A 10562-nucleotide genomic window follows, 5' to 3' on the forward strand; every position below is an offset into this window, starting at 1 on the left:
AAATGACTCTATCCCCTGGGTTATCTACCGGGATCTGCATATTAAGATAAAGGCGTCGGATGTTAATCGCTGTAGATCTGTTCGGTAAAAATCCTGACTGATCCATATGTACGATGGAAGAGATAACCTTAGAAAGGCGCAGAGCTAGCACCTTGGCCAGTATCTTTATATCTTTGGGTAACAATGAGATTGGCCGGCAGGAATCCGGAAGAAGTGGATTCTTCCCAGGTTTAGGAAGAACCACAATAATAGCCTCTTGCATTGACGCAGGCAAGCGACCCAGTCTCTGAGGCCTCCTGGTAAACCTTCAGCAGCTGGGGCAGTAAGATGTCTCCAAACTTCTTATAGATTTCCACCGGCAGCCCATCAGTACCCGGTGATTTATTATTTGCCATAGAGGCCACCGCCTCCTCGATTTCCAGTAATTGTAGCGGGCCATTTAGATATGCACTATCTGGGTCTGACAACTTAGGCAGGGATACCCCCTGCAAATACATTGATATATCTTCCCTATTATAATCTAGACGCGATTGGTACAGATCAGCATAAAAAGCACGAAACATCAACACTATGGCCTGGCTATCCACTATTTCCCTTCCATCCTCCCCCTGTAAGCTGTAACATATGCTGACGCAGACTGCGCCCCAGCCACAATGGCCAGTAGGTGGCCCGCCTTCTCTCCCTCATCATAATACTTATTTCGCTGAAAAGATTGTTTTGTACGTGCAAGTTCCACAACGTGCGAGTTATATGCGTCCTGTGCCTCCTTCCAGACGGATAGAGATAACTGATCCCCCTTCTCCACATACTGCGCCTCCGTCACCCCCACCCGATACCTCAAAACACTATTACAAACTTGACTAGATCTATATTTGCAGTTCATTCTTGGCAGCGTACTCTGATGCGCTGCACTTTGTACTGTGTAAACCAAAGGATTCCTGTAAACCACACGATTTCTCATAAATGATGTAAAAATAGGAGCACCTCCAATGAGCTGTTGATGGTAGGGTGCACCCTTCCAGGTTTTTGAGAATAAACTAAAACTAAAACTTTACTGTACATGTATATACAGTATCCCAGAACAGAGGGTATCTGCAAATTATATATTATTTACTTTAGTAAACCCCTTCTATGTTGCGGTCAGCGCTGACCGCGGCATAGAAGGGGTCAATGCGCCAGCATTGGTGTTCTCACCAATGCCGGCTCATACAACAGGGGTCCAGCTAACGGGAACAGCCGGTCCCGTGCAGCTGATCGGGCAGACGCAGCTCCTGCACCCGCCACATCAGCGCGCCATAATAGTATGGCGCTGGGCGGAAAGTCAATATACTATACTATTACGGCGCTGGTCAGGAAGGGGTTAAAGTCAAAATTTTATGCTGAGGAAATTTTTTTTATGAAACTGTTCCTAAATTTTTGCACACAGTGTGGTGAACCTCTGCTTACCTTTGCTTCTGACAGACTCTGCCTCTCGACCATGCTCTTTTTATACCCAGTCATGTGACTAAGTAGCAAATAGCTCCTCCAGCTGTTTTTTTTATTCGTACCACTTACCTTTCCAGCCTTTTTTTTGCCCGTTTCCCGACTTTTTGAAATGTCTCATCTTCAACATTTGATATGTGTTCTATGTTATATTGTGAATAAAATACAGGTCTGTGAAATTTGTAAATCATTGCATTCTGTACATTTATTCACGTTTCACACTACGCCCCATTTTTGGGAATTGGTGTTGTAATTTCCCCCTATTTTTTGCATACAAAAATTGAGAAAAACACAACAGAAATATTTTTTGTGACTCCGAATTTATTCTCATTCATCTGCTCACAACATCACTGGATAAAGTACATGAAAGAAAGAGAGACACACATTGAATATACTAAAAAAGACCTCCAATTGGTGATGCTTTACACTGCCCCCACCAAGTTGGTAGACACCTGGTACTTGGTTGCCCCCAGTCCTGCCCTATTGGAGATAAGACAATGTGAGTAGCTCACACTGACTATGATGAACGAGGATGAGGACAATTTGAGTCCCCCTCATATGGTCTCATAGCGGTCTTAGGGTCTACAATATTGACAGTCCTTGTATAAAAGACCTCTGTCTATAGTAATTACATGTTCTCTGATCTGCACGCAGACAAGAATCTGACCACCTCGTCCAGACTATGACCTGTCTAGTTTTAAACAGGACGAAACTTAATTTCCGAGGACTTCAGGGAGTAATAGTTGTCTCTAAAAGTGAACCAGATGATCCCTAGGCCCTTGGTTGAGTGTTGCCCACTCAAGTATTGCCCGTTCAGGTTGGAGAAATGGCAGGCTTCGAACCACCAGCCTCCTTTGAAGTATTCGGCACAGCTTTGTTCAGCTCTGCTAGACTTGTCGTTGTTCTGGTCTTTGGTGGAGAAGGCTTGATCTTTTTGTGTTGCTAGTGAATCACCTAGAGAAAATATCAAAGAAAATAGAATGATTAAAATAGTTTCCCGGGAATTGAATATTCATGGCCTACAGTATCTTCAGAATAGGTCATCAATATCTGAATGGTGGAAGAGGTTCAACTCCCCGTACCACCACCAATCAGCTGCAGGCCTCTTCACAGTATACCAAGTACAGTCCCGCCCTCAATCTCAGTCACTTGAATTGGACTTAGCTCCAGAAAGGCCAGGTGACCAACGGACATGACGTCACTGGCCAAGGAAGAACACAGGTGAGAGCTGAGGTCCCTTCTGACAGCTGATTGCTAGGGGTGCTGGGAGTCAGACTGCCACCAAATGAAATACTGAGGACCTCTCAGCCTCCTAAAACAGCTGATCAGATCTTGATGATCTGTAGATGACCCGAGAGCCACATATGCGTAAGAAATCAATGGGTTTGGCCAATCTTCATATGAGCAAGTACAGACTGGAAGTGTTAGAGCAAGAGCAGCAGAGGATCGGGAAGCATGATTTCTTCTAAGACATTCCTATACGTTTAATTTAGCGTCCAGAAAACCCCTTTAAAGCACATGAATGGGATTGGTAGCTGATTTACCCGATGTTCCTCCAATGAATGAACCGTATCGCAGGACATATTGGTTAGACTCTGACTCGATTTTGAAATCACTGTACATGGCGTACGTCCGGTTGCCTTCAAAGTCTTCCAAGTCAAAGCGGAGTTGGTATGATCCTGCAAGAAAATAATCACCATGGATAAGATTCCATTGTTTCTCAAAGTTTTCAGACTTGTCCTCACTGTGCAACATAGAAATCAATGTATTGAAGGGCTCATCTTAACTGGGTCACAGAGGGTGGCATCTCCTGCATCTTCTATAAGCCAGGCTGATGGACTCACAACTACCAGGCACCATAATGGCCATGGTGATCAGCTAATGGCTGAGGAGACCATACACGTTAGATTAATGTCAGCCAAAACTGCCAACTTCAGGTAGACCAGCCAACACTCTAATGTGTAAGGGGTCTTCTGACTTTGTCCTGATGCTAGATTTCAGGAGGAGGAAAGGTTCAGGCTGTTGGAGTCCAACATGTCCATTGTCTGATCCTTTTGTTTGCATGGCAGAAAAGCCGCCATTGTGCTAAAAAAAAGGTACTAAGGGGGTCAGTTTGTCCAGTTTCAGTGACAACTAAACAACCCCTTTAAATCTGCTGGTGGACACCCATTAAATTCTCATAATTTGGAGATTTTCTTAATACAACTTGGACAGTAATCTGAGCAAGTGACTGCAGAAGATATAACACTATCATATGCCTTTCCTTCATCAGTTACCTGAGCTTGTGAGGCGATGGAGATTTTCATTTCCAAGCCAAAATTCACTCAGCTGACTACCGAACCCTGACTGGTAGCTGCTCCAAACACGATTGAAGTCCACAGAACCATCCATGCGTCTTTGGAACACCTGATAGAACATAGGACAAGTAGAGGAGAAGGTCAGAGTCACGCGGAGCAACATCAAGAGCATTGGATGTAGGAATGGTTCCGGCCTCTAGGGAGGAGTTTCAGTGTGGCACATTCCAGCAAAGCATCATGGTCCCCAAAAAATACACCTAGGCCAGGTTTGCCATACAATATAAAGACAAGGTATAACTTACAATCCAGCCTCCCCCGTCGGTGTCCATGTCACACAGAACCGCCAGGGGCCGCCTGCCATCAGGGTAGATTGTATACCATCCTGTCAGGTCAAAGCCGGCTTTCTTCAGTTCTTTACAGTTCTTGGCGCCTATACAGTAGATGAGCAGATAGGGTCAGGGGCCATGTTTTCCCAGAATTTATATCTATGGTACTAGATAGCATGTCTGCCCGATTCATAAGGGATCCTAGCTTTAGTAGTAGGAACCTGAGGGTCAGAGATCTCTTTAGTTTGGAATCTTTCACACGTAGTTTTGGGTACAGCGCTACAGAAATGACCTAGAGGAAAATCTCAAAATGTGGAATTATCCTTTAAGAAATGTGTGTGTCCTTTGGAAGAAAAAGGGGTGTGGTTTATGGAAAATTAGTACGCTCTAGGGGAATATCAGAGGCAAATGCAAAAGGGATCTCATAGGATCCACTAGCCTAGATCCTTAACAGTATGTCATACACTAAGCTACAGAAAATCAATGCCACGGAAATCCACATGAACGTACCAACATGAGAACATACGCCTTGTGGTTGCTTTGGTCACTTTCCTAGGCTCTTCTGACACTTTGCTAGGAACAGAGGCCAGGTCAGTGTCAGCTACTTACCAGTAAATTCCTTTGGACACGTGGCACCCCTGTCACCTTTGGAACCTGGAGAAAGTGTGAAAAAATTTAGATATCCTGGCCACCAAAGCAAACTCTATAAATACCCATCTTAATGGTTCTTATCGGGGAAAAAATCATTTGAGCTTTGTTTGTGTCATAGTAGAATTTTGGCATGATCCTTAAAGAAAATGGATCATTAATTTTTTTTTGTCTGCAATGGCCAAAATCTTAACATTCCCCCCTCTGGGAAAGGGAATAAGATGATGTGACTCCTGATGGTATTTGACTCTACCTCTTCTGAACAAAGGGAATCAGAAGATTCCCTATATAAAAGAGCAAGACCTGGGTGTTACCCTAACATCCTAGAATTCCAATTCCCCAATAGGATTGTGACACGTCTTATAACATGGACCGATATGTCTCCAGAGCTCGGCATCTGGAAGTAATCAAGGTAGCTCTTAGGCGGGAAAGCAAAGGAACGGCATCGGCATCAACTGATATACTGCAACCTAGGAATATCCATGTACATTCTGTATTATACACTGACGAGCAAAAGTGTAACAATGTTTTGAACTTTTGACTTTCGGGCTCCATATCTCACCATCCGCTACACGGCTACAGCATCGAACGTGAGACTCCCATCATTTTATAGACAATCATCTTGGCTATCTCATACATACATTTTTGCAACTATTTAGCATCTGATTAGTTGTGCAGATTCTTCTCATCTAACTGTATTGCTCCTAAAATTCTAAATTTTTATTTTTGTTATTTTGTCCATCCACCTTTGGCTTTCAGCTCTGCCTGGTCTTTAATCATGGTCTCGATTAGATTCAAGCATGTCTCGACCGAAATCTGTTCCCAGGTCTCTTCTACACGTTCCCAGTGTTGGTGCATACTGGCCGACACACTTGGGTACGAATACAGCTTTTTCTTCACCTCTACCTATAAGTGTTCGCTTGGGTTGAGGTCTGGGGACTGTGGGGGCCGATCTTGCACCTTTTCTTCATTGTCACTGAACCATTTCTTCTCCAATCTCGGTGTATGCTTTGGGTCATTGTCCTGCTGGAGCACTATGTCATCCTTTTCATACCCATGGTACTCGAGCGTACGAAGTAACTTGTCTTGTAGGTCCTCATATATAGTTCAGCATTGAGACCACCATCGATCTTGGTCAAGTATCCAACACCTTTGGCTGTGAAAAATCCCCATATCATCAGGCTTCCTCCACTGAACTTGACCGTTCCTTCAATTTCTCAATCTGTTAGCCGCTTTTCCATTGATTCTTCCAGACCCATTAGCACCATCAGAGCCCAGTCTATTGACCTTCGTCTCATCGCTCCAAATCCAATCTTCTACTGTCTACTGTTCACACTTTTTTGCAAACTCAAGCCGACGCTTCTTATGACAATATTGAAGTTGAGGCTTCTTCACCTTTTTCGGGCCACCATTCCAGACTTGTGTAATGTATGTCGCACGGTGGACGTCTGTGCCGTGTTTGTCGCTCCAGAACTGATAGACCTTGTGATGAGCCAACTTGTTGACTCCGATATTTTGCCTGGACGTCCACCTCTTGGCTTTGGAATGGATGGTTGGTATTCTTCAAACTGTCATGGCGCTCACATGGCGCAGTTTTGCAATTTTCTTGGCCGAGATACTGCTATCGATGAGCTGGATGATGCTGTTTCTCTTTTCTTTGAAAATATCTTCTTCACGGCTGCTCCTGGATTCGAACCAGCAACCTTTCACTAAGGAATCAACCTTATCACACACTGAACTATTAGGGAATGTGAGAACAGGTTGTAATTTGTAGTCTACAAGAAGAAAAAAAATAGTTCCACCACCAGGAGCAAAACAGAAGTGCCGATATTCACGATAAAAATTTGCTTTTCGAATATTCGCGCTCAACACTAGCCAAGATGATTGTCTATAAAATGATGGGAGCCTCACGTCCAAAGCTGTAGTGGATGGTGAGATATGAAGCCTGAAAGTCAAAAGCTCAAAACATTGTTACCCTTTTGCTCACCTCTCTTTTGCTGATGTTTAATTAATCTTACTACATCATTTGGTTTGTGTGTTAGGAGGCTCCTTCCAGTATGTTGCACATCTACACCATGCTTGTCTATAGTCCCAGATTGTCCAAGGTTCTCCTGCTGACAGGAGCTAGTAGTATATGTAGTTCATTATGGGAGCCGTACAAATATGCATGAGCCATATACCCCCAGCCGAACACTGAGATGCAAAGGGGTGTTACCGTGACAAGGCTGGCATGTATCACAATGCTACCTGATATTTCCCTCCACCAGTACTTGTTCCACATGGACCCCAGCATCATTACCTGGTTTTCCTGGCACTCCTTGCAATCCTCTGTCTCCTGCCCAAAAGGAAAAGGAAATTAGTACAACACAGTGCACAGTCAGATTATAGGAAAGGGTTCTTTACAGTAAGAGCAGTCAAACTTTGGAATGCCTGACCACAAGGGGGTCATGTTGGAGACCAGTGGTCATGAGATTCCCTCTAGGGTCGTGTCGAATTACCTTTATTTCCAGGTGGTCCATGAAGCCCTCCATTACCAGGATCCCCCTTTTGACCTAATAGTAAAACATAACCTATTAGATCTATGGACAAAACCCAAGCCAATCATCCATGATTTGTTTTTACCTTTTTGTCCCTGGGGTCCTGAGGGTCCTTCAGGCCCAGGATCTCCTAAATACAACAGAATCCATGTTAAAAGTGGTTGATTCGTTAAATGTACTTTTAACCCTAATAAACAAGTGTGAGACGCTGTCTGGTTATAATATGGACACATTTTAGTGTAGGGACCTCCTGCGGTCCTTCTGACCAAAACGTGAGGTCCTACGAGGCTGCATTGCCAGAACGTATCATGTACATTTGTGCACTCTATCAGGATACCTTTGATCCCCCTGGTTCCTGGTAGTCCTCGCTCTCCCTCTTTGCCTGGAGATCCAGGACATCCTTGAAGAATGGTCAACTGCTTAGAATCCCCAACTTCTAAGACCTTCACTTCTGCCGGGAGTAAGGAGAGCGCCGAGTTATTAGACGCCTGAGATGATGACATCTATCTATCTGTATCTATCGATCTATATCTATCACATATCTATCTATATCTATCTATCTGTATCTATCGATCTATATCTATCACATATCTATCTATCTATCTATATCTATATCTATCTGTATCTATCTATTTATCTATCTATATCTATCTATCTATCTATCTATCTATCACATATCTATCTATCTATCTATCTCTATCTGTATCTATCTATCTATCTATCTATCTGTATCTATCTATCTATCTATCTATCTAATATCTATCTATCACATATCTATCTATCTATCTATCTATCTATATCTATCACATATCTATCTATCTATATCTATCTATCTATCTCTATCTGTATCTATCTATCTATCTATCTATCTCATATCTATCTATCTATCTATCTATCTATCTATATCTATCTATCTATCACATATCTATCTATCTATATCTATCTATCTATCTATCTATATCTATCTGTATCTATCTATCTATCTATCTATCTATCTATCTATCAAATCAAATCAGCCTTAATGGCTGGACTAAATACATTTTAGCATTGCCAAAGCAAGTGGGAAATAATTGGGTAGGGTTGGGGGATGGGGACAGGTCCAGGGTGAGGGTATAGGAGCCCATGGTATATCAGGCTCCTCTCAAGTCTATGGCAGGCAGTAATATCTATCTATCTAAATAATAAAATTCCACAGCACTTCCAAGGCGTAAAAAAGTAGAAAAGGCTTTATTCACCAGACCCGCAACATTTCGATCCGCTTTCTGGGATCTTTCTCAAGCAGTATCATATATCTATCTATCTATCTATCTATCTATCTATCTCATATCTAATATCTATCTATCTATCTCATATCTAATATCTATCTATCTATCTCATATCTATCTAATATCTATCTGTCTATCTATCCATCTATCTATCACATATCTATCTATCTATGGGCTCATTCAGACGGCCATTTGAATGAGTCCGCATCCGTTCCGCACTTTTGCGGAACAAGTGTGGACCCATTCTTTTCAATGGGGCCGCGAAAGATGTGGACAGCACACCATGGTTCAGTTCTACAGCTCAGGGGAAAAGATAGAGGAGGAAAAAAATAGGCATTTTCTATTATTGTTGCGGCCATGCAAATTGCGGAACGCACATGGCCGGTATCCGTGTTTTGTGGATCCACAATTTGCGGATCCACTACGGCTATCTGAATGGGCCGTATCTCATATCTATCTACGTATCTATATATATCTATCTATCTATTTATCTAATAAAGAGAAAATCCGGCAGCACTACAAAAAGAAGAAAAAAGTAAAAAACGGGTGCAAGCCCAATGTACATTAACAGCAAACAGGCAGCGCTCCGAAAATAAAAAGAACAATTCTTTATTCTCCCATGTGGAGGCCTTCGAGAGGCTCTATAGCGGAAGCGTCACACATCCACATGGGAGAAGAAAGAATGTTTATTGCTTTTTTTGGAGTGCTGCCTGTTTACTGTTTATATCTCTCTCATCTCTCTGATATCTGTCTATCTCATCTCTCTCTATATATATCTATCTCTCTCTCTCTCTCTCTATTACACATGAAGACGTGGAAATATCTGTCTCGGTCTTACCTGGACAGGACACGTCCTCCTCCTGACAATACCCAGACAGGACCCCGCAGAGGACGCACAGTGCGAATTGCGGCGATACTTTCATCGTTGCTCTTTGTCTCCCGTCCGCTCTGAAGAGCTTATGTATCCATAGCCTTGCTGCTGCAGACGGGGAGCGTGTCCCAATATTCAGCACATTCCTGTACCGGCCAGTGACCTCCAACCCCCCCCCCCCCATGAGTATTTCAAAATTAAAGGGAAAATGATATTGTGAAACGCCACCAATGGCGGCTGGTGGAGTGTTTGCACAGGCCGGGGTGAAGGCCGGTTGCACACACTTAGGTCAATTGTTTACATTTTGGATGGTATTTTTTTTCCGTGTGGATTTCCAAGGAAGTAGAGATTATTTTAATAAGTTACCGATGATGGGGTCTCCTGGCGTGATGTCCTAATCAGGGACTATAGGAGTGAGAGCGGTCCTCGATGACTCCATACAAGCAGGGCTATGTGTGGGGGGGGGGGGAGGGGAGCTGGATCCCTGCTCAATGGGCCTTAAAGGGGTTGTCTTATCTCAGACAATAGAGGTGTATCGCTAGGATATGCCCCCCATGTCTGATGGGTGCGGGTCCCACCTCTGGACGCACTGCGTATGTGTCGCTGCCCTCCATTCTTTTCTATGGACGCACCGAAAATAGCCGAGTGCTGGCGTGTCTATTTCCGTCGGCCCCATAGAAATGAATGAGAGCGATGGCCGCTGGAGCTCAGTGCGGAGAGGGCTTGGCTATTTATAGCAGGCCAATAGGAAGGCTTGGTGGTGGGCAGACCTGGCACCGCCGGCCGCCACTTTGCCGGTCTCGTATTAGGATTCGTTTTATAGATGGGTACCAATCCCAGAGGTGGGATACACAACTGTCAGGCAATGGGGGCATGTCCTACCCATACTCCACCAATGTTTGAGATGGGAATATCCCTTTAAACTGGTAGAAAGTGACTGCCCAATTCACAATGTATGTACACAGTGACTGCACCAGCAGAATAGTGAGTGCAGCTCTGGAGTATAATACAGGATGTAACTCAGGATCAGTACAGGATAAGTAATGTATGTACACAGTGACTGCACCAGCAGAATAGTGAGTGCAGCTCTGGAGTATAATACAGGATGTAACTCAGGATCAGTACAGGATAAGTAA

At 43.6% G+C, this 10562-nt stretch overlaps 1 protein-coding gene across 1 annotated transcript; it reads right to left on the bottom strand.

Moving 5' to 3' along the window:
- Positions 1–1772: 1772 nt before the first annotated feature.
- LOC122946675 (ficolin-1-B-like) lies at positions 1773–9557 on the bottom strand. Its single transcript, XM_044306436.1, has 10 exons — positions 9394–9557; positions 7628–7741; positions 7376–7420; positions 7252–7305; positions 7053–7088; positions 4715–4759; positions 4082–4209; positions 3759–3888; positions 3027–3161; positions 1773–2436 (listed from the first exon to the last, which is right to left on the bottom strand). Exons 1-10 carry the CDS (start codon positions 9476–9478, stop codon positions 2180–2182), a joined length of 1029 nt encoding a protein of 342 aa, XP_044162371.1. The 5' UTR covers positions 9479–9557; the 3' UTR covers positions 1773–2179.
- Positions 9558–10562: the final 1005 nt, after the last annotated feature.

The sequence above is a fragment of the Bufo gargarizans genome, chromosome 9 (genome assembly GCF_014858855.1).
Source record: "Bufo gargarizans isolate SCDJY-AF-19 chromosome 9, ASM1485885v1, whole genome shotgun sequence".
Classification (NCBI taxonomy): Eukaryota; Metazoa; Chordata; class Amphibia; order Anura; family Bufonidae; genus Bufo; species Bufo gargarizans.

Excerpts from the sequence above, each read along its gene's own strand:
- LOC122946675 (XM_044306436.1), bottom strand. The coding sequence starts at position 9,478 with ATGAAAGTATCGCCGCAATTCGCACTGTGCGTCCTCTGCGGGGTCCTG. Across the intron at positions 3,162-3,758 it reads CCATCGCCTCACAAGCTCAG|GATCATACCAACTCCGCTTT; the intron begins GTAACTGATGAA and ends ATTTTCTTGCAG. Across the intron at positions 2,437-3,026 it reads ATTCATTGGAGGAACATCGG|GTGATTCACTAGCAACACAA; the intron begins GTAAATCAGCTA and ends TATTTTCTCTAG.